General features: G+C 45.1%; 1 protein-coding gene across 9 annotated transcripts in view; it reads right to left on the bottom strand.

The window, feature by feature from the left end:
- Positions 1-25,521, bottom strand: part of MAST3 (microtubule associated serine/threonine kinase 3) — a 228,411-nt gene that overhangs the window by 103,590 nt on the left and 99,300 nt on the right. For 2 of the 9 annotated variants that reach the window (XM_073545053.1, XM_073545049.1), the window contains exon 1: positions 18,437-19,119. The exons of the other annotated variants lie outside the window; for them this stretch is intronic. In XM_073545053.1, the coding sequence (XP_073401154.1) occupies positions 18,437-18,519 (83 nt within the window). In that variant the 5' untranslated portion in view covers positions 18,520-19,119. Of the gene's footprint in view, positions 1-18,436; positions 19,120-25,521 lie in introns of those variants that run through there. 9 annotated transcript variants of the gene reach the window in all.

The raw sequence follows: 25,521 nt of genomic DNA on the forward strand, positions 1-25,521 counted from the left end.
CTCATTCAGTCTGTGATCTATTAGTATACCCAAGTCTTTTTCACATGTGCTGTCACTTAGCCCTATTCCTCCCATTCTATATATGCTTTTTTCATTTTTATTGCCCAGATGTAGTACTTTGCATTTCTCCCTGTTAAAAACCATTCTGTTAGTTGCTGCCCACTTCTCCAGTTTATTTAAATCTTTTTGAATCCTCTCTCTCTCTTCTCTAGTATTAGCTATCCCTCCTAGCTTTGTGTCATCAGCAAATTTAATCAGTTTACCCTCAATTCCTTCATCTAAATCGTTGATAAAGATGTTGAACAATACAGGGCCCAGGACAGAGCCCTGTGGTACCCCACTTGAGACATTCTTCCAACTGGATGTGCAGCCATTTACGACCACTCTTTGGGTCCGATCACTAAGCCAGTTATGAATCCACCTAACAGTTGCCTTGTCCATTCCATACTTAGTCATTTTTTCAATAAGGATTGTATGAGAGACTTTGTCAAATGCTTTGCTGAAGTCAAGATATACTATATCTACAGCATTTCCTTGATCTACCCAATCAGTGATACCGTCATAGAAGGAAATTAAGTTAGTCTGACATGACTTATTAGTTAGAAACCCATGCTGACTCTGTTTAATCACTTCATTCTTATCCAGGTATTGACATACATGTTGTTTAATAATTTGTTCAAAGATCTTTCCTGGTATAGAAGTCAGACTCACCGGCCTATAGTTGCCTGGGTCCACCTTCTTCCCCTTTTTGAAGATAGGAACAACATTTGCTCTTCTCCAGTCTTCTGGCACTTCTCCTGTTCTCCAAGAATTTTCAAAGATTATGGAGAGGGGTTCAAAAATTTCTTCTGCTATCTCCTTCAGTACTCTGGGGTGTAATTCATCTGGACCTGGAGACTTGAATTCATTTAGGTTAGCTAAGTGTTTCCTCACTATCTTTCTGTTTATAGATATCCTGGATTCTTCTATTCCCTTAATAGGACAGTGAATAACAGTTGATGTTGCATTTCCTTTCTGAGAGAAAACAGATGCAAAATAGGAATTTAAAAGTTCAGCCTTCTCAACATCCTGTCTTACCATTTCATCATTTTCATCCTGTAAAAATCCTATAGCATCTTTGACTTTTCTTTTACTTTTGATATATCCCCAAAATCCTTTATTATTGCTTTTGACATCTCTTGCAAGCCTCAGTTCATTTTCAGCTTTAGCTAATCTGATTTGTGCCCTGCAGGTTCTGCAGACAGCATTATATTCTTCTTTAGATATGCCTCCCTCTTTCCATTTTATAAACATTTTTTTCTTCCTTTTTAGCATGTGCTTAAGTTCTGTGTTCATCCATCCTGGTTTCCTTAAATGCTTCCTATTCTTCCCTCTTTTCGGAATTGTTAACAACTGTGCTTTGAGAATTTCATTTTTCAAGATTTCCCATCCTTCCTGGACATTTTTGTCTTTAAGGATATCCAGCCATTGGATCCCTCCAATTCTCTTTCTGAATCCCTTAAAATCTGCCTTTCTGAAATCTAACCTTGACGTCTGAGTCTTCACAGGTCTTCCACCTCTAGTAATCCAAAATTCTAAAATAGCATGGTCGCTACCTCCTAGGGTCCCAGCCACTTTTACCTCCTCAACCATTTCCTCCCTGTTTATAAGGATTAGATCCAAGGTAGCAGTTCCCCTTGTTTTCTCCCTTACCTTTTGGAAGATAAAGTTGTCAGCAAGAGAGGATAAGAATTTCCTTGACCTGTTAGTTTTGCCTGAGAGAGATTCCCAACAAATGTCTGGATAGTTGAAATCTCCCATGACAACTATGTCATATTTTTTGGAGAACTTGGCCATCTGATGCATAAAGAGTTCATCTATATCTTCGGCTTGCACAGGCGGCCTGTAGTAAATGCCTACAATGGTGTCCTTTCCATTGTTCTGTCCTTGTATTCTTACCCAAACAGTTTCCACAGAACTCTCAGTCTCTGAAGCTTCAATCTCTGTGCAGATATACGCGTTTCGAACATACAATGCGACACCCCCTCCTCGTTTATCAAGTCTATTTCTTGCAAATAAGTTGTATCCTTCTAGTCTTGTATTCCAATCATGTGTATTGTCCCACCAAGTTTCAGTGATTCTAATTACATCATATTTCTGTTCCTGTGTTAGTAGTTCCAATTCTCCTTGTTTGTTGCCCATGCTTTGTGCATTAGTATAGAAACATTTTAGTTTGTGATTGGTTTCTCTTTCTCCAATATTTTTATTAGATTCTTTCGTCTTTGTTCTTCCTTTCCACTTCTAATAGCAGAGTTCTCAATAGCATTTGTCAGGTGTATGGCTTTTTCTGGTCTTTTGCTTCCCTTCCCATGTTGTTCTAGTTTAAAGCTCTCCTTACAAGTGTAGCAAGGCGACTTCCAAATACATGCTTTCCAGTCTTCGTAAGGTGCACCCCATCTCTAGCAAGTAGTCCATCGTATAAGTAGTTCACTCCGTGATCCAGAAATCCAAATCGTTGCTGACGGCACCATCGACGTAGCCAGTTGTTCACCTGCAGAATCTTATTCCACCTCCTTGTTCCATGGCCATCCACTGGGAGGATGGAAGAGAAGACCACCTGCGCTCCCAGTTCTTTCACTTTCTTGCCTAAGTCTTCAAAGTCTCTGCAGATGATTTCCAGGTCGTTTCTTGCGGTGTCATTTGTCCCCACATGTAGTAGCAGGAATGGGTAGTCATCTGTAGGTCTGAAGAGTCCTGATATCCTGTCAGACACATCTTTAATTTTTGCACCTGGAAGACAGCACATTTCTCTGACGAGAAGCAACTGCTTACATAAGTCCCTTTGTGCTGCAGGGAAATGATGCTGCAAAACATAAATCCTCATAATAAAGCACGATGTGCAGCGAGTAAGAGCACCGTGAAACGCTGTCTACGTACAGACCGCGATGTACGGATTGGATGTGGGTCTCCTGAAATGAACTCAACAGCTTCACACATGCCTGTAGGACTGTCAAGCTCCAGTCAGGCTAGTCCAGGCATCACAGTCCATATTCGGATGGTGTTTCAAGAAAGTCAGAGTGAGGCCTAGGAGAAAGCTTACATTTTAACACAGGTAGATACACCAGAGAAAAGTATTTGGACACATTGCAATCAGCATTTTCACGCGTGTCCATTGCTACAGGTTGTATGGAATCCAGTATACCTTTTAGCATGTGAAATAACGGGTCATTCTGTAAAAGGATGCCACCATTGTAACAAGTCCGTTAATGGTCAGCTATGGGAAGTGGAGATGTTTAGAAGCCTTAGCATCTCAGTCACAAAAGTATCAGACCATGAAAAGTTACAGAGTGGGGTCACTGAGTGCATAAAAGTCACCAGCGCCCTCTAAACCTCCACTGGCATTTACATCAGCCCACAAAAGGTATGCTGGAAGATTCGTGGCATGTGTTTCTATGGTTGTATGCAAGCCTCACCAAGCAGCGGCTGCCGTACAGCAGCCACCACAAGACTCTGGAGCAGTGAAAGAACTATCCATTGCTGCGCAGAACACGTTTCTCTATCTGACACTGATGGAAAAGTCTGGGTTTGGTGAATGCCTACTGCACTGTGCCTACTAGAAGGTTTGATGGAGGAGGGATCATTCTATGGAGGTCTGTATTTCAGGGATAGGCCTTGGTCCCTTAGTTTAAGAAGGAAAATCTTAATACGTCAGCACACCAAGACATTTAAGGGATTTGTATACTTCCATCTTTGTAGGAACCATTTGAGAGCATTCCCTTTTCTGTTCCAGGATGACTGTGCCCCAGTGCAAAGTGTGGTCCATAAAGGCACAGTTGGGCGAGTTTGGTGTGGAAGAACATTACTGGTTTACACAGAGCCCTGACCACAACCCCATCAAAAAACGTTAAGATGAAGTAGAATGAAGGTTCAGAGCCAAACCTGCTCACCCAATATTTGTGTCTGAACTCCAAAATCTTGTAGAAAATCTTCAGAGTGGAATCAACTTCATATCAAAGGGACTCTGTCACATCCGAAACACATATTAAACTATAGTCACCTATATTAAACAGTTATATAGAGGACTTGGCCCCTATATAAATCACACCAGCCGTATTCAGGTTAGTGTTTTAGTAGCTGTGAAAACTACTTATTTTACTTGCAAATGAGGGGCTTTGGTGCACCCTTGGTATGGCCAAGGTCTCAAAAATTAAGGAGCATAACCATGCACTGAGCACTATCATCACAACCAGTGCTTGAACTCAATCCATGGCACACTGACACTAAAGGAGTCCAGCGGCACGCACAGCGTCAGTACAGGCGAGTTCCCATCCCTGGCTCCTATCTCGTTACCGATTCCTACATTTCCAGTGTCAGTGTGCCGAGCAGAGGCAGCAGACAGGACTCATGGATGAGCGCGCTCCGGCACCCACACTGCGCAAGTGACTGTAAAACACTAAGCGCAGATGGGATCCGCCAGTGTCCCATGAATTATGTTCAGGCACTGCATTCTGTGGGAAAATGAGTGCTGTCAATCAGGACAGAGCTCCGAATTCAAATGAAGGAAGTGTAAAGGTCCCGTCACACCTAGCGACGCTATAACGATCCCGACAGCGATACGACACGACACGGATCGTTGCTGCATCGCTATGTGGTCGCTATTGAGATGTCAGACAGTCCAATCTACCCAACGACGGAGCAACGATCTAGCGTGTAATAGCGACCTTTGTAACGATGTCGGTGGTCGTTGGGACCCTGTCACATTGCATGTTCCATTGACGATTCACACCTCGATGAGGGATGTACTGTGTGACGCTGTATTTACACAGGCGTGGATTGCGCTCCCTTTCTCACGCCCTCTCAGCTCTGAATGGTGGACGCTACCGCAACAACAAATATGTGGAATCGCTGTTGAGACCCCAAAAAAATACCTACCATTAACTGGCTAGAGAAGCAACGAAGATGGAAAAGCAGATGATCCAAAATGGAGTTGCAGCCGTTGGACAAAAACAGGATCTCAACTTGGACATACCCGGGTCAGGAACAAAGAACTGAAGCGCTACTTTGTTAGCTTCTTTTAAAAGGAAGCCCGCCAATCAGGACGCTGTAGTGACCACCAATCGGAGCCGAGGTAGGCGTGGAAATGGGTAGGCTAATCCCCGCCTTGTCTTGCTTCTGAGTCGCTAACGAGGTCGTTAGGCTAGGTGTCAAACGTGACGATACAAACGACTCAGCGGGACATGAGCGACCAAAGAAATGTCCAGACATTTCGTGCACGATCAGCGATACCCGGCAGGGGGGCTGGTCGCTGGTCACTGTCACACACAGCGATCTCGCTGGTAAGATCATTATAACGTCACAGTTCTAGTGACTCAGCAGCGATCTCGCTTAGTGTGACAGGGCCTTGTGACAGGGCCTTAACTAACGGTTCTTTGGCCGAGGCCAAGGGTGCACCCAAGGCTCCTCATTTGAATATGGAATAAAAGTCGTCTACTTAGCAACCAAAATACGAAAATGGATACTGCTGGTATGATATTTATAAGGGCTAAGTCCCCTACATGACTGCTTAAGTAACTTAATTTGCATTTTGGGGGTGACAGACTTGGCCGATACTGATCAGACTGTTGGATAGAACTCGCCAATACATATTTATGGATACTCTGATGCCATTTGTTTGCTGCCAATTTTTCAAGGACAGTTTGATATGAGAAGGCTGAGAAGCCTGCATAAGTTTTTCTTTTCATCTGAGAAAAGAAAAACTATGAAACTTGGACCAAACACTGATGAAACTTCAAATTCGGACTGTTCCTTGCTTACGGAAAAAAAAAAAAAAAAAAAAAACACACCAGCATGTGAAGGATGGGTTTCCACTCGGCAGTGACATTCTAAGACACAGACTGTTTATTACAGTCTCTATCAATGTATATATAGAGCTAAACAGTGTACTTTAGTAATAAAGAGCGCCGACGGCACGTCCTACTCCATGCCCGGAGGTCATGTGATTGCTTAATATACAGAGGAAACAGGAGCCCCGCTGGGTCATAAGAGACCCACACAGCTCTGATATGCAGTCAAGGGGTTGCATTTCCCTTGTAACTTGGGCTAATATACCACCCCCAGTTACAAGGGATACAAGGTGAAAATAAAAAAAAAAAAAAAAAAAATTAAATATTGAAATAATCTCCCCCCCACCGCAAATTTTTTTGTAATGACGTTATGGGGGCTTAATAAGTAAACTAAATTAAAATTTAAATGCTAAAAATTCCATTGTCAATCCCAATCACTGTTACTAGCTCCACCACTGCAGTGTAAAAAAAAAAGCAACCTTGCATTCAATATATAAAAATAATTGTTACAGAATGGGATGGGAACAAAGTGGAGGTGACCATTGTAATACATTTAAAAAAAATATTAAAAGAAATTGGGAAAAAGATAATAGTTTCCCTTATTTTCCCATCGATATTGCCCAATATCAGCAAAAAAATAAAAAGAATATGACAGTGTCAAAAATAAAGCCCCCTAAACACGGTGTCCCGAGGACCCAGTTATTTCGATACCTACAGCTTAGACCAGCAATTCAACACACTTACGTAACAGAAATACGACCCAAGCAATATCGTCCTTTACTTTGATAGGGATTCTCAAGTCACAAGGCCCCCAGGGTCTTATTTCTACCTTAAATACTTATATGTTGTCTGTGGGCTCTGACTCTGCTTTATTGTTAGTAAGGGAGAGGTGGAGGTCTCTAGTTCCAAATATCCAAAATAAAGATTGGGAGGAGAGGAGATCCTTGGTCCTCGGCCAATAATAAAATGACACAAATGTATATAGTCCACCAGTCATATCTGACCCCACTACGGCTATTTAGAATGGGGTGGTCCCAATCCTCAGAATGTTTAAGATGTCATACAATGGATGCGGATTTTACACATATGGTGTGGGGGTGCCCAACTACTCTATCTTTTTAGAGCGAGGTGACCTCGTTGTTAACCTCCCTCATAGATACTCCTGTTCCTCTCACTCCCTTGGTATGTCTGTTTGGTGTGCTGGAGGAAGAGATATGGGGACACAATTTTCCTGTGGGAGACACTTTTTTAGCCAGGAAAATATAGGCCTTACGCTGGATGGGTAATAAACATCCTTCTGTTAGAGCCTGGATTGAACTAGTAAATTCAATTATACCTTACGGGCAGACACTGTACCAGAATAGGGGTTGCTTGGGGAAGTTTCAGAAAATTTGGGATGTATGGAGTACATCTCACCCTACTATAACAATGCGTAGATAGTGGTCTGTTATTAATATAATAGCTGTAGTGAAGACTATATTGACTTACACGTTATAGGTTTATAATGTCATCAGTGCTATGGAGGGGGTTTTGGCATAGTAGTTTTTTGTATTATGTTAGATATATTGGCTGTAATGTATCATTCTGGGCTATGCATAGCCAAACATCTGTATAGACGAATAACGGGTTCTTGTAACTACTCTTAGATAATCCATAGGCCTCGCAAGAGAGTGAGGACCTGGGAAACTGAGATCTGTACAAATAACTCAATGTACAAACTTGTTGGTTTTCTTCCTTTACCAGATATTATGATGATCGTGTATACATTGCATTGGTTATTTACAAAATGTGTACATCTGTTTGTTGTTTAATAAACAAATTAAAAAAAAAAATAGAGCCCCATGTAATATGAAAAAAAAGACACAAAAATTGAATATTTGAACAACGGTCTGGAATGTCATTAAACGGCCTGGTCTTAAACTGGTTAAAAGGGAGCTCGGAAATGCTATGCTATTATAGATGAAGCTTTAAATACCTGAACATATAATTATGTGGCCTGCCTACATACTCATGCCCATAGGGCACTGGTGATTTGACTTCTGGATTGTAGGGCGTTACTGTGTAAGTGGCCCATCAAATTCAAGATTTATTTTTGGTCCAAAGTGATGATTTTAGAAGTACACAACGTCAAATAACAGGGTATACATTTGCTAGCGTGTAAGATCTTAAGAGGGTCTCGAGAAAAAAGTCTGCAGTCATTCTATGCGAGTGCAAGCAGCCAAATGATGACAGTCATGATTCCCCTTATTACCCATGTGAGCTGGCGGTCATGTCACCGCATGTATATTATTTCCATGCTTGCGATCACATGCCAACTAGACTCATGAAGCTCCTGTCAACAGAAGAGAATTGAGAGAAGTGCAGGAGACTAGTCGGCATGTGATCGCAAATATGTAAATCAGATACATGTGGTCACATGATCACTCACACACAGGGGAATTGTGACAGTGTGCACATTACCCAATGTCATGATACGGCAGTCTGCAGTCACAGAGTGACTATCATCGGAGACAGGAAAATCCCGTTAAGACCAAATGGTAAAAGCATAACCAACAGAAGAAGATTTCATTTTTTTTCTATACAAGTAAGAGTTAAAGAGGACTAACAGCTCCAAAGGGCTTTGTAGTCATGTGATTTAGGCGCCAGATGTTTAAGAACAAAGAAGAGGGGGTGTCTGCTCCGAGGTTCAAACCATCTGCTGCCTGATCCACAGCCGGTATTCATCCACTAGAACGTTATCTTACTGCTAAGCTAACACTCGAAAATTACAAGGCTGGGCGTTTACATTTTTGGCTTTGCTGATTTTCTGTCATACATTGCCCTAGAAAAATGGTTTCACTTTTTTCTCATCTCATTTTCTAGCCAAAAATTGACCCATTTTGCAGAACTGCACCCTGCATAAATAATACAGCTTTAAATACATATTTAATAAATATGCAACAAAGTAAAGGTCGTTGAGGATGTGTAAAAGATAAATAAAACGATTTCTCCAGTCTGTGCGCATGAAAAATGTTCTATCCCATGTGACTGCTGCGGCCAATCATAGGCTGTTTGGTCACATGGGAAGGACTGCTGCGAGGATCTGCCGACTTCCCAAATGTTGGTGTGAAGGTAAATGAGGAAAATCTAACAGGACAAAGTGATTCGAGAGGTTAATAATAGTTAATCATAAATTAGAAAGATGGGAAGTGTCAGTAGCAAATTGTGTGACAATTATTAGGGGGAATTTCCATCCAACAATGGGCCATAAATCAGTAATATCACCAGTTAGTACTGTTCCATTGGACACGACTGTTAAAGGCGTTTTTATCTACAATGGTAATGTCGTCGTATCCTTAGGGTTTGTCACAACTAGGACTGTTGGGGTCCAACATCACTAGAATTCATAATACAAACTGTAAATACTAATAAAACAGATCTTTTAGACCCCATTAGACTGGTGTACTTACTATGACTTACTACTTACTAGTATACAAAACCGAGCTCCCAAATTATAGATTAATAATACAGCGGGAAAAACAGCAGATTAACATCAGGTGCTATAATAAAACACTCCCCTCCCACAGGTCCATGTTGCGAGAGTAAGGCTATGCGCCCATGTTAGCGTTTTTAAACTGATAGAAAACGCTACTCCTTCCTAGAAAACGCGCGTCTTTTTTCCGTTTTTTTTTTTTGCTTAAAAACCGCAGTTTTTGATGCGTTTTTTCCGCACGTCTTCTGGACTATAGGAAACGGCTAAAAACGTGGACTGAAGCGGAAAATAATGAACATGCTGCGTTTTTAGCCGCTAAGCGTTTCCTATGCGGGGAAAAAAAACGCATCAATTGGAACAAAAATGCAAAAATGCATTAAAATGAATGGGATGCTTATTTTAAGCATTTCTGAAGAGTCTAATCTGGAACAAACGCTTCAAAAACGCAATGTGGGCACACAGCCTAAAAAGGGTTTAGACCAATCATGAAATGAAAGTCAGTTTCCTACATAGTGGCTCTCCATCAATTTCCCAAGGAATTTAAAAGTCCAACTTTAATTCTCCCAAGGTCCCCTGCAATTCTTCCATGAGGTACCAACTTGACCCTCGGAAGGGAAGGAAAATCGACCGGATATCTGACCTAGAAAGTAAATTCGTTATAAACCGCCTCCATTTAGTGAAGAATTTCTCCGCCTCTTTAGCCACATCTCTTTCCGCTTCAATCCTTTCAGAAATCAGGGCCCTGCGAGCCTCGTCCACCACATCTTTAATTGTGGGGACCGTTGAGTTCAGCCATCCCGAGTATTCTTTTTGTCACTAATGCAATCATGTGGAACATCTGCGCATCTGATTTTCCCAATCTACCGTAAGTCCTGCCAAACCGTGCAAACTCCAGATCTTTGGATCTAATGCCATCCAGACTCCTATCATATCTTTCATTAACCTTTGGTCTGCTTTCCAAATTCCCTGCATTTCCCTACAATCCCATAGTCCATGCAGCAGATCTGTGTCCTGCATCTTGCATTTGGGGCAAAATTGGATTCTATCGACCAAGGTACCTCTAGATGAAATATTGAACCCCATAATAGCCCTATGTATAACCCTGAAGTACAAATCTCTCCATCTTTCATTAAATATATTTTCACGTACTGCTTTCCAACCCCCTCAAATTTCATCCCCATCTCTGAATCCCCCATTCAGGGGCTGGGAGCGCCAACTATGTTCTTTGTACCTGAGGGTAACAGGTGCTCCCCAGTATTGCATAGATGGAGGATATATTAGTCTCCTCTAAATCTAACGACATCACTTCATCCCAAGTATTGTCCACATACTCAGCTTCGACTTTAATAAGGGCGTCCAAGACATGATGTTTCAACTGCTTATATTGCAGGAAATGTACTTCTGGTAAGTGCAACTTGTCTATGATCTCCTTCCCATTTAGCCATCGTGACTGATGCATGGAATAAATCCCTCAATGAATGAATCCCTCCTTCCCTCCAAGCTGCAAACATTCTATTTTCCCTCCCCAGGGGAAAACCTGGATATGCCGCCTTCTAAGCTGCTATCGTGTCTCTAGAAACTACCATAGACTTGAGTAGTGGAGGGGTCTGGGTTCTAGAAGTATGCAGCACTAAAACGAATTTCCACAGTCTACTTAACTCAGATACTAAATCGAAGTCCGAATGTCTGCTTGTGCCTTTAATCCAGTCCAGAATACGTCAGGGAAGCTTATCCCACCTGATCCTTAGGTAACATTAACATCCCCAATTTAATCCTTGGAAGTTTCACCTGCCAAACAAACCTAGTGAAGGCTCAATTGAGTCTTTCCAAATCAACCTGTTTCAGCAATAGAGGGAGAGTCTGGAGAAGATACAGCAATTTCAAAAAGCTCATCATTTTGACCAGGCGGCACCTCCCCAACACCAACAGGAGCCCTACCCATCTTTTTAATTTATGTTCCATTTTGCTAATGAGGGGCCATAATTTAGGCTATATATCAATCCCGTTGATCTCGCCAATTGTATTCCCAGATACCTTATGGATTCTTTTGCCAATGAAATTCCCAGAGTCTCAGACAAACCAGAATGGCTAGCTTTAGTGCCCGCCTGGTTCTTAAGGAACATAATCTCGCATTTTGATCTGTTGATTTTAAACCCTGAGAATTTCACAAAAAGTTCCAATTTCCCCAACAACCCCGGGAGCTCTCGCACCGGGTCATTCATGTAGAGAACAGAAAAGGCTTTTTAAGTTCTTATTAGCATTTCTGCAGACGATCACTGTGCCTCCACCGTGTACAGACAGGAGGGAACCTGCGAGACGTACAGGTGTATACTACGTATAGGGGGAGAGGACACAGGTTTACACTATATACAAGAGGAGAGGACACGTATATACTATATACAGGAGGAGAGGACACGAATATACTATAAATAGCTGAGGAGATGACACGTATATACAGGGTGGGCCATTTATAAAGTTGGAATCCAAAATGGCCACCATGGTCACCACCCATTTTGAAAAGTTTTCCCCCTCCCATATACTAATGTGCCACAAACAGGAAGTTGATATCACCAACCATTCCCATTTAATTTAGGTTAATCCATATAAATGGCCCACCCAGGTGTATCCATATACTGTAAATGGCCCACCCTGTACTACATACAGGAGTAGATGACATACAGGTATATACTATATGCAGGGGGACATTATATACAGGTCATGTTATACAAGTATATACCGGGGGAGATGACAGGTATACACTATATACAGGAGGAGATGACATACACGTATATACAGGACACGTCATACAGGTGTATACTACATAAAGGAGGAGATGACATACAGGTATATACTATATACAGGGGAGATGACATACAGGTGTTTATACTATATACAAAAGGATATGACATACAGGTATATACAGGGGATACTATGCTGGGCAACTCCGGGCTCTTCAGCTAGATAGATATATATATATATATATATATATCTATCTAATTGAATGTGTGTGTGTGTGACTGTGTGCATCACCAACCAATCACTAAGCATCTCTCATTTCACCAGAGCTGTTTAAAAGAAGCTGAGCTGTGATTGGTTGCTATGAGCAACAGTTTTCTCACTCGACAACACCTCAGCAGACATTGACCTGGTGGGAGAAATCTAGTAACCCTGGAAACCCAAGCTCCCAGCCATTGTCTGCCCCCCAGAAAGGAGCAGAGAGCATATGACAAATGAATCACCCCCTCCTGTGCCCATATACCCATCACACATCCTCCCTCTTAAAGGGATCTCTGGTAAGGAAGTCGGGGCAAATCCATCCAGCGCTTTGGTTCTGACCCCAGGCTCCTCTTAAAGGGATCCTCAGTACGGAAGTTAGGGCAATTCCACTAAGCGTTCTGGTTCTGACCCCAGGTTCTCTTAAAGGGATTATTATTGAATCAAATAAGATCCAAGAAATATATAATGTGCCAATAAATCACTTATCACAACCCATCTGTCCCACCACAGGTTATAAAAACCGGAGCGCAGAAACAGCACAATTGAAAATTAATAAAAAAAAGCATAATTTTATTGATCAAATAATTAAAATTAACATATGAACTGAAAAACCTCCGTTGTGGGACACAGCATAGGCTATTAACTCCTACAAGTCACATAATTCAACTTTGCAGTTACTGGTCTTTGAAAGACTTCACTAAATAGTATAGGTTAACTACGACCGCTAGTCAATAATATAGTCTCTTAAAGGGGTCCCCGGTATGGAATTTAGGAACGCTCCATTCAGACCTCTGGTTCTCACCCAAGGCTGATGGGATGATGTGGGATATTAGGGGTAGTAGTCCGGTGGCTCTGGCTGACGGGATGATGTGGGATATTAGGGGTAGTAGTCCGGTGGCTCTGGCTGACGGGATGATGTGGGATATTAGGGGTAGTAGTCCGGTGGCTCTGGCTGACGGGATGATGTGGGATATTAGGGGTAGTAGTCCGGTGGCTCTGGCTGACGGGATGATGTGGGATATTAGTAGTCCGGTAGCTCTGGCTGACGGGATGATGTGGGATATTAGTAGTCCGGTAGCTCTGGCTGACGGGATGATGTGGGATATTAGGGGTAGTAGTCCGGTGGCTCTGGCTGACGGGATGATGTGGGATATTAGGGGTAGTAGTCCGGTGGCTCTGGCTGACGGGATGATGTGGGATATTATAGTGAATGTGGCTATGCGGAGTGGGCGGGGCTAGAGAGATATTTGTTGAACCGTATTTAGTTACTATGCCAGGGCAGCGCCGGGCTCTTCAGCTAGTAAGGAATAAAATGAAACCTGGGTTGATGAAATCAGTCTTGTGGCTGGTTCTTAATCTTTATTTTCAGTTGTGTTAATGATATGACCGTGTCCTAAGGCGGGGTTGGTGCATGTGGTGCTCTGCTTAGCTGTTCATAATGCAGACTGCTGACAGGTCACTGATCCCTCACTGACCTGCCCACTAGTTTACATAATGAATACCAGCACATCCTGAATTAAAAAAACCAAAACAAACGCTTCTGCAGGCAGGCGCTGGGGTCGCAGCATCTGCGCTGCATAATCGAATGGTTACTGTGCACTTAATCCCTTTTGCAGATTTACTTGAGCGAGGGAAAAAATTTTTGAAAATGGCGCCTGCGCAGTAGCAGCTATTGGTCTGTATAAAGATCTGACTGCTGCTGTTGTGCAGGCGCCGGAGGGGGCCATCATGCTGAAGAAAAAAAAAAGAAAAAAAAAAAAAAAAAGGCCTCCACCAAGATTGCGCTGCCCGCGCACACCAACAACAGCTATCGGATCTCTATACAAACCAATGGCTGCTACTATGCAGGCGCCATTTTCAAATTGATTAAATGCACAGTAAGGCCAAGTTCACACATGCGTATGGCTGGTCTGCGGATGGTTGCGTACGTCCTCCCTAGTTCCGCATGTCTCCTGCGTACCTATCTTTAACACTGGGTACGGAGGGACATGCGTGTGACCGCATGTGGCGTTTTGACGTGCCCGCCGACTGCACGGAAATGCGACATGCTGCATTTCTGTGCGTTCAGCGGGCATGTCAAAATGCTGCATGCTGATGCATCCGCATACAACGTATGTCCCTGTGTACTGAATGTTAAAGATAGGTACGCAGGAGACATGCGGAACTAGGCGGGGCTTATGGGAGGACGTACGCAACCATCCGCAAGTGTGAACTTAGACTAACCATGCGATTATGCTGCAGCGCAGGTGACATGGCCGGTATTCATTATGTAAACTAGTGGGTCAGTCAGTGAGAGATCAGTGAGCTGTCAGCAGTCTGCATTATTAATATAGGATCAGAGCGCACATACACCAACCCCACCTTAGGACACAGGCATATCATTAACATAAAACTGAAAAGATTAAGAACAGCCACAGGATGGATTTCATCAATCAAGATATCATTTTAGTCAGTGTAACGGCACTGACCTGACACTGTCTGTAGGTTACTGTGCACAATCTTGCCGAGACCATGCAAGGCAAGACGCTTCTACACCAGGGACAGGTGCAAAGCACCAGTCATGTCAAGATCTTTTTGGATTCATATGGCCACGCTCACAAAATCCCTTGTATGCATTTAGTGACACCTGGATTACCAATGCCATCATCACAGCCAAAGCCGCCGATTGGCTGAGGCAGTCACCTAAGGGTCCCGTCACACACAGCAATCTCGCTAGCGAGATCGCTGATTTTGTGACACATCAGCGATCTCGCCAGCGAGATCACTGTGTGTGACGGGGATCAGCGACCTGCCCCCCTGCCGGTTATCGCTGATCGTGCTCGAGCGGCCTGGGCCGTTTTTCGATCGCTGGTCTCCCGCTGGCCAACACGCATCGCTGCGTGTGGCAGCGAGAGACCAACGATCAGCGACGCTGGTTTCTAATGTAAACGTCGGGTATCCAGTAGTCACGCGGCTCTTAGATACCTGATGTTTACATTGGAAACCAGCATGCACGCCAGTTTCCAAGGTAAACAGCGGGTTTCCAGGAGTCGCGCGGCTCCTGGATACCCGACGTTTACATTAGAAACCAGCATCGCTGGTCCTGATCGCTGGGGCTGTTTATGTGACAGCTCACCAGCGATCAGCCTAACGATGTCCCAGCGATCCCATCATGTCGGATCGTTGGTGGGATCGCTGGGACATCGTTTAGTGTAACGGGGGCTTAAGAGTACATAAAGTATCATTACTGCATGACAGATAAAGCCTGACAGCCAATTTACCAGGTCAGCAGAATCATTTATTTTAATACATCTCATGCTTTCTGGTGACTTCATACAAATTGGGGCCAAACTTTGCACAGTTTTATTATTTAGTTTATCTGACTTGTTGATGGTTTCAGAACATTAGATCATTGCACTATGCAAACGGAAAACTAAGTGAAAACACATCTAATTATTCAGCCAATGGTATGAGAGCGTTACCACCAAAGTTTTTTGGAGTATTAAAAGGGGTAGTCCGAGATTACTAACATATTGATGACTTGTCCATATCATCGGTCAATGGCACCCACGTCGATCAGTGATCTGCTCCGGATGGAAGCAATGAGCATAGTGGAGCACCGCCGTTCCATAGGAGATAGCCTGCAACGTTCGGAGCTGCGACGTTCTGCTGCATACATTGCTTACGTCTATCTGCTTCCAGCACGGACATCAGCAGATCATAGGGGGTGCCAGACCCTCATCGCTCTCATATTAATGGTAGCCCTGTAACGCCTGCTGAGCCGCTGCAGTGCCAAGTAGCTTTCCCCATTGGAAAAGTGATCCATTAACGGTCTATTAGAGCAGCCATACGAGAGTGGAACTATTGTCCTACCACCAGGCCAAGTGCAGGACCACCATCTACAACCCCAACCAACCACAAGAACAGAGCTGAAAAACCAGGGGGGGGCTAAAGGGGTGGACTTAAAAAAAAAAAAAAAAAAAAAGAGAAAGTGCTGAGGACATGATTTTAGGCCATGTTCACAGTTTTTGAAGAGTTCAAAGTGATTTTGGAGACATTTTTCTTTTCTTGGACCATTCCTCGAAAAGTTTTTGAAGGCTTGGGATCTGCACTTATGTTTTTTTTTCCCAGCAAGTGTTTTACAAAAACCTTCAGAAAAACAAATACTGTAATCATGTGAACAGCAAAGTGGATTTCTCATAAAAACTTTACTTATGTTTCTCCGAGAAATTTTGGAGAGGATATCCTCAAAAAAACCCCCATCAAAATCCCGAGTGTGCCCATATCCCTAAAGTCTCTGATGAGATCACAGATCCCCAGACATGGCCAGAAGGGAAGCTGAGGTGATCAGTGACCTCTCTGTTCCACATGCAGAGCACTGATAAGGGGGATCTAGTAGGATTTGACCATTCTATCAGAGCCCTGAATATTACAGCACACAGAACGTTTCCAGATCCCATCAGCCCCGCAGCATAGAAGGTGGAGCCGGGCGTCTGGCGGGTTCTATTCTCCCTATTGAAATATGCTTGGCTGAGCTGACTCTGCAGGTTTATGGTGGAGTTGGCAGAAATCGCTCTCTCGGGTATAGTCCGCATCACAACTTTAAAGTTGGATATGCCATGGATATCAGTTTGGAGGGATCAGACACCCGGCACCCCCATGGGCTCTCAGCTGGAGGTGACAGAGGTTCCAGGTGCCCGGCCTCCACCAAGATGATATTGATGTATTCAAAGGATAGCTCCTCAATATCACAGTGGGGAAACTCCCCTATAAGATCACACTATTGAGTCCAGTGTGCCTGAAAGGAACAAATCATACACACCCACCTATCCTCATATCTGTGCCAAGTGCCCCCAGAAAAGGATCCGACTCAGGTTTCTGAAGCGAGACGACCAGCAGGGGACTGCGAGAATAGATTTGCTTTTTTCCCCCCCAAGAAAAAGTAGTGGACAACTCTTACAGAATGTCGTGTGGTTAAAACAGCTATGTAGTCCTAGCTGACAGAGCATCAATCAAGGGCGTATAAGGAGAACATTTTGTGCAGGGTGGCTGTAAATGGTGGCAAGTACAAGGGCAATCTCATGCTTGATTGCTCGCAGTGCAGCCTGGTTCATGCACATCACATATGTGCTGCGGGGAGCCCTTCAGCCTGCCCAGGTACCTGCCATCACACCATGGGCGCCATATCACCTGTACTGAGAACAGCAAATCCATGCAGATAGGATCAGACATAATGGGATATGGAGTGACTGCAAACCACTGGAGCACTTCATGAAACTCATTATTATAAGCTTCTGACCTAAGAGCCGTTACACAGAAACGTGTTCAAGTAGCAAACAGCATCCGTACAACCCACCCGGCAGCCACCGCAACCCCGCCCCTGGGGCCAAACCGCAACCCCGCCCCTGGGGCCAAACCGCAACCCCGCCCCTGGGGCCAAACCGCAACCCCGCCCCTGGGGCCAAACCGCAACCCCGCCCCTGGGGCCAAACCGCACCCCCGCCCCTGGGGCCAAACCGCACCCCCGCCCCTGGGGCCAAACCGCACCCCCGCCCCTGGGGCCAAACCGCACCCCCGCCCCTGGGGCCAAACCGCACCCCCGCCCCTGGGGCCAAACCGCACCCCCGCCCCTGGGGCCAAACCGCACCCCCGCCCCTGGGGCCAAACCGCACACCACCCTGAGGCCAAACCGCACACCACCCTGAGGCCAAACCGCAACCCCACCCTGGGGCCAAACCGCACACCACCCTGAGGCCAAACCGCAACCCCACCCTGGGGCCAAACCGCACCCCCACCCTGGGGCCAAACCGCACACCACCCTGAGGCCAAACCGCAACCCCACCCTGGGGCCAAACCGCACCCCCACCCTGGGGCCAAACCGCAACCCCGCCCCTGGGGCCAAACCGCACACCACCCTGAGGCCAAACCGCACACCACCCTGAGGCCAAACCGCAACCCCACCCTGGGGCCAAACCGCAACCCCACCCTGGGGCCAAACCGCAACCCCACCCTGGGGCCAAACCGCAACCCCGCCCCTGGGGCCAAACCGCAACCCCACCCTGGGGCCAAACCGCAACCCCGCCCCTGGGGCCAAACCGCACACCACCCTGGGGCCAAACCGCACACCACCCTGAGGCCAAACCGCACACCACCCTGCACATCTCACCTCTTGGAGCGCTGCAGCAATGCCCCTTTCGCCAGGTGGCCTTTGCAGCCATGGAACGCTGTCCAGTAACTGGGATCCGACATCCTTCCCTGCTGGGTGGGCACTCAGGGCTGGCACTCCATTATCCCCAGCGCAGATTGGCACCTATTAGATCCAGCCACACAGGGCACCCCGAGAGGGTGATGCCAGCCGGAGGGCGTGGGGACGGCCTGCCCATCAGAGCCAGACGGCACACAATGGGTCACTACTCAGCACGGCCACATGCCAACACTTGTGCCAGCGCCAGTCCCGCTACACCACGCAGAGGAGCAGAGCCGCTGCTGGGAGTCCCATTGTTTCCCTCCGCTCCTTCCTTACAAATGGCTCTTATTAATACAAGTAAGCAGCCGCCATTCCGCTGCGGCCGTCACTTGTGCAGGGGACACTGTGCGCTCCGGTCCATGTGTAGCCCTCACCAAAGCCCCGCTGTAGAGGGAAGCCCGCCGGTCAGCGTACAACGGCAGGAAGCTGGGGCCGTGACGTCACGGGTGGGCGGCCTCTGTGACTAACACTGTCAGTGCCGGAGGCTCCATGTACAGTGCACGGCTGTGTGTGCCCGAGGCGGATGGATGGACCGTCATGGGCTATGCCCCAACTCCAGTCCTCCAGGCCACCAACAGGTCATGGTTTCAGGATTTCCTTAGTGTTGCACAGGTGATCATTGCCTCACCTGCACAGGCGGGAATTCCATCACCTAGGCATACTGAGGAAATCCTGGAAACATGACCTGTGGTGGCCTGGAGGACCAGAGTCGGGGAACACTGGTATATGGGAAGGTAGTGTCCATGTACAGAGCACAGTGTGACCAACGGCATACATAGCGACTGTGGGAAATCACCCCATAGTATCCAGAGCACAGTGTGACCAACGCCATAGTAACATAGTCAGGCCTCTTTCACACACCAGTATTTCATCAGTATTTGTATGCCAAAACCAGGAGTGTCTCCAAAACAAGGAACAGGAGTCAGTCTTTCAGTTATATTTTTGTCTCGGTAAGTTCCAAGCCTGGCTTTGGCATACAAACACTGATGCAAAATACTGACCAAATACTGACGTGTGAATGAGTCTTAACATGGTGCATGCGTTTGCATCAGTTCGCATGCGTCAGCGTACGCATGCGTTGTTTTTCGGTGTGCGGCGGGGTCCAGCAAACACATCATGTTGGATTTTTGGAAGCTGCAAAAATCCGTCAAATATGCGCATTCATGCGCATGCGGATGAGTGCGTCAAATAAACTCATTACTGTTTATGGGAATGTATGCGTACGCAAGGACATGTGTATGCATGCGTTCGAAGCGCATGCATTTTTCACATAATAATGTCCAGAAAATGAGACATGCCTATTGGGTGTGGATTGTGCCAAGGAAATTCTCCAAACACATACGCTGAAAAAACGCAAATGCATGAAAAAAAGGGAAGCAAACGCAGAGGTTTTTTTCCGTCATGTGTAAGCTGATGCAGATAAAAAATGCGGCGTAAACATGCGTTTGTATGTGTTTTGACAAGCGTTTGCGCATGTAGACGAAACGCTGTGCACACAAACGCTAATGTGAACCTAGCTTAAGCCTGTTACTTACCCATTTACACACATTTTCCCCCAGACCCAGCATTCTCATTTTGTGTACCAACCTCTTGTGTGGCACGGTATCAAATGCTTTGGAAAAATCAAGATATACCACATCCAATGACTCACCTTGGTCCAGTCTATAGCTTACCTCTTCATAAAAACTGATTAGATTGGTTTGACAGGAGCGATTCCTCATAAACCCATGCTGATATGGAGTTAAACAGTTATTCTCATTGAGATAATCCAGAATAACATCCCTCAGAAACCCTTCAAATATTTTACCAACAACAGAGGTTAGACTAAGGCTGGTGTCACATTAGTGTTCGGCTGAGCTGCGGAGGGCTGTGTATTTCCTTGCTAAGCTCTGCCCACTTCTGCACTTCTTTTGTTTAGGTCCGCCTACTTCTGCATGCGTCCTGCTTACCTATCTTTAACATTGGGTTACGCAGGACATGCAGATGTATGCGGATGTGTCGTTTTGACGTGCCCACCGAACGCACAGAAACACAACCAGGTTCACACCATTATCACACACACCCTTCTGTGGCTCCATGTTCATTGGAGACAGCCATTGCTCAAACTCTGCCTGGATAGCTGTCCACAACTCTTGAGCTGTTTGACTGCGATCTCCAAGGCATTATATTTTAGATACTGCCTGATTGCGGTGAGCCCTGGCTGCGCAATACGGAGGTGGTGGGATTCTCTCTGAACTGTTGGAATGTGTGTCTCGTTAAGGGAGACATGGAGGTCCTAGAGGAGGTGGAAAGGGCAGAAGCAGTGGAGGAAGTGTTAGATGCAGAGTATGGTCCCGCAAGCCTTGGAGATGCCAAGACTTGTGGAGCAGCCGCTTTCCCACCTGCCCCCACAGTCACCAGAGTCACCAAGTATCCAGTCAATCAGATATAACACCCGTGGGATTGGAGGAGGGGAATTAGCACACACCCAAAATCTAGCAACAGTCTCAGATAAATCCACCAAACGCCTTCACAAACAACCACAAACCACCAGAGAGAGGGTAGTGGCCAATAGTGAACAGCTGAGAAATTTGATGCAGAAAACTTCTAAGAGCTCTCAACTGAGCAGATTAACCCCTGCACTGCTAAAAGAAACTGGCACCATTTAATATGAAGAAGTCCTTCTAAACAGTTCAGGAGTAGGAGAAATCAGACGCTGCGGTCTTCTGGCTCCTCTCTGTTGCGGTAAACCCGGGACAGAACCCTCCCTTCTTCAAGGAACCTCCAGAACCTCAGGATTGGGTTTATTAGGGTGTGCCACTTGAAAAGACAGGATCAACTTGGCCGCACGGACGTCTGATGCTGGTACCCACATCCTCTCTTCAGGGACGTATCCTTCTAGTGTACCAGATACTGAAGCGATCAACGAACTAAGAGAGAATCAACAATCTTAGCTATTTGAAATTCCAAATTTCCATCCATAATGACCAGAGATGGTGGTAGCAGTGATGGTACAGAGGACACAAAGTATTTTTTGACTAGATATTGATGAAACACATTATCCTAAAGGTGGGCAGCAAAGCAAAATGCTACAATGTTGACGATGGTCAAAATCTTATAACTGATGAACCTGGGACCCAGTTTCCAAGAGGAAACCTTCAACTTAATGTTTCTTGAGGACAACCACACCAAGTCACCAATACACAGATCTGGACCCACCAAACGTCCCCAATCAGCCACTTATCTTACATATATTTGGACACCATCTTCCTCAAATTATAAGAAAACCCTTGCCACGCAGACGTAATTGATGATGAAAACGGTTCTTCTTAAGGTAGTACAGAAGAGCGATTCCTTTTAAATGGACTGAACTGAGGATAAAACCTGTATGCCCCAAAGAACGGGAACTTATCAGTAGACTCATGACAGCGATTATTTATCGCTAATTTAATTCAGCTAGAGGTAAGTAGGTAACCCAATCCTCCTGATTTTCAGACAAAAACACCTAAGATAAGTCTCAAGACGCTGGTTAACCAGTTCAGTTTGCCCATTACACTGCAGGTGAAATGCTGAAAAGAATGACAGATGGATCCCCAAACGAGTGCAAAACGTCCTCCAAAATTTGGAAATAAACTGCACCCCCTGATCAGAAACAATATCAGTGGGGATCCCATGTAAATTTACAATCTCTCTGATGAAAATCTGCGCCAAGGTCTTCGCATTAGGAAAAGCGGGTAGCGCAATGAAATTTGACATTTTACTGAATCCACCAACACCAAAATGCTAGTATTACCTGCCGACGCAGGTAGATCAGTGATAAAATCAACCGATAAAGGAGTCCATGGTATACTGGGAATCGCCCATGGTTGAAGAGACCTAGACGGACGAGTATGAGAGGTTTTAGAAAGCGCACAGGCACTGGAGCTGGCTACATACTCCCAAACATCTGGATGTAGCCCTGACCACCAAGAATGCCGAGAAAGAATATCTGTGGTGGCTTTATTACCGGGATGTCCTGCCAAGACTGAATCATGGTGTTCACTAAGAACTCTCAGGTGGAGATTCACAGGTACTAACAGTTTACCTAACGGACAGACTTCAGGGTCATCCCCCTGAGCCTCAACAACCTCTTTCTCAAGATCAGAGCATATAGATGCAATAACCATCCCTTTTTGTAGTTTAAGAACTGGTTCACAATTATCTCCACCCCAGGAAAACAACAAGATAAGGCATCCGCCTTAATGTTCTTTTTCCCCAGCCTATATGTAACAAAAAAGTTAAACCTGGTGAATGAACAATGCTCATCTTTACCTTTCTAGGTGTTATGTTTTGCAGACTCGAGATATACCAGATTCTTATGATCCGTGATTACCATAACCGCATGAACTGCTCCTTCCAGAAAATGACGCCACTCTTCAAAGGCCAATTTGATTGCCAAGAGTTCCCTGTTACCAATGTCATAATTTTTCTCCGCAGATGACAGTTTTTTAGAAAAGTACTCACATGGACGCCATTTACCAGGAGATGCACCCTGCGACTATACAACCCAACCACTACTTCAGTCACATCAGCTTCTACAATAAATGGCTGAGTGACGTCAGGCTGCATGAGAATTGGCGCAGATGCAAAACACACCTTCGAGGTATCAAATGCCTCTCTGGCCGGACTTGACCATTTGGAAAAGTCTGTCCCTTTACTGGTCATATCCGTCAGAGATTTGTCCACTGCCGAAAAGTTTTTGATGAACTTACAATAGTAATTGGCAAAACCCAAAAACCTTTGTAACACATTCAAATACTCAGGACGATCACGAATCTGCTAATAGTGTGAGCCATACAACAGGCCACATTTCAGAATCTAAATCATTTGTGCTAATTGTCACGGGTTCAGTCTGACAGAGAGGAGCAAGAAGACTGCAGCATCTGATTTCTCCTACTCCTGAACTGTTTAGGACTTCACAGGTTTTATTTTAGCAGTGCAGGGGTTAATCTGTTCAGTTGAGTGCTCTTGGAAGCTTTTCTGTATTAAAAGGGAATCTGTCACCTATTTTTTCGCATATAAGCTGCCGGCACCGCCATCAGGGGCTTATCTACAGTATTCTGTAATGTAACCTGAAAGATAAGAATAACAAGTTAGATTATACTCACCCTGGGGGTGATCTGGTCCGGTGGGTGTCGCGGTCCGGGTCCGCCGCCTCCTATCTCCATGTGATGATGTCCTCTTTTTTGCTTCTGTTGCGGCTCCTGCGCAGGCGTAATTCTCTGCCCTGTTGAGGGCAGAGCAGAGTACTGCAGTGCGCAGGAGCCGGGAAAGGTCAGAGAGGTCCGGCAACTAAGCACTACAGTACTCTGCTCTGCCCTCAACAGGGCAGAGAATTATGCCTGCGCAGAAGCCGCGACAGAAGCAAGGAGGAGGATGTCATCGCTAGGAGATGGGAGGCACCGGACCCAGACCGCGACATCCATCGGACCCGGACCGCACCGCATCACCTCCCGGTGAGTATAATATAACTTGTTTTTCTTATCTTTCAGATAAGCCCCTGACGGAGGAGCCGGCAGCTTATATGCAAAAAAATAGGTGAAATATTCCCTTTAAGGTTCTGAGCTGTTCACTATTGACCACTCCCCTCTCCTATGTATTCTGGGCACTGTCTAGAACTCATTGCCAGAGCTAGCTTATGCTGCATGGTTAGGAGATGGTGGTTTTTGATTGTTGTTTGATAAAGCGTTTGGTGGATTTATCTGAGACTGCTGACAGGTTTTGAGTATGTACTAATTCCCCTCCTTCTCCTACTTTGGTTTTACCCCATCCTCCACTCCCCAGTGTTTATCTCTGTTGTTTCTGTGAGTATATTTGTATGATTGGTATTTTCCTTTATCCCTGTGCTTATTACCTTGTTAGTCTGGTTGGTATATTACGGTTCACTACTACTTCCCTCTTTCCTAGGTGGGGTAAGGGTACAGACTGAGGGCAGATTCAGGAGCTAAGGAGCTAAGGCAAGGTACATGGCCCCGGCATTTTCATTATCAGAAGTAATTTGGGAAACACCGCAAGCTAGGGTGCCCCTAGTGTTAGGGACAGGGAAGGAGCCTCAAATCCCGGGACACCTGACAAGAGTCATGACATATAAAGATGTCAGTGACATATATTTAGTACTGCTTGTGTAGCTTACTGTACATGTATTTTTTTACTTACTAAATTATTTTCTGGAAAAATGGTGTGAGATCCCATGATATTTTATTAACCAGCAGAGGGAAAGTGGACAGCTGAGAGCAGATGTTTATAGTCTGGGAAGGGGGTAATACCCATGGAGCTTCCCAGGCTATTAATATCAACTCACAGCTGTATACTTAGCTTTTCCAGGTTATTAAAATTGGATACCCCCCAAAAAATGATGTAAGGTCCCCCTATAATTAATAACCAGCAAATTCTAGGCAGAGAACTGCAGGCTAATATTGATAGGCTAAGAAGGAACCATGAATATTGGCCCCTCGCAGACTTAAAAGATGCATCCATAAGATGTGCCAATTCTGGCCTTGCTCTTTCCGCTTGCCCTGATGTAGTGGCAAGTGAAGAGATAGTTGGGAGGGTTGATGTCACCTTTGTATTGTCAGATGACATGAAGCCGAGGGGTAAGTAATGGCGAGGCGTTTATAAATCGTCCTCATTACTAACTCCTTAGTGATATCAAAAAATACACCCACCCTGAATAAAGTCTTTTGTTTGAAATAATGACACAGACTTCTTTAACAAATCTACATTTTTCAAAATCACATATACTCATGTCAACAGCCGATCCACTGAAGTCAATGTCTCCTGAAACAGAATATAATAAACAACCATATTCCTCACCTGTTTGCCAAGAAGATAATAATCCATTTTTCCTGCAATACGTTTAGCTCTGCTACATCTAGATGACAGGCTGCATTATTCTACACACTGACGTCAGTGAGTTGAACTGAGTTCATTAGCTGTGAACTCCCAGGACCTTTCTGACTTCAATTTCTGACATCGGTGAGGTGAAA

The sequence above is a fragment of the Dendrobates tinctorius genome, unplaced genomic scaffold (genome assembly GCF_039654945.1).
Source record: "Dendrobates tinctorius isolate UK_male_01 unplaced genomic scaffold, ASM3965494v1 ptg000011l, whole genome shotgun sequence".
Taxonomy (NCBI): Eukaryota; Metazoa; Chordata; class Amphibia; order Anura; family Dendrobatidae; genus Dendrobates; species Dendrobates tinctorius.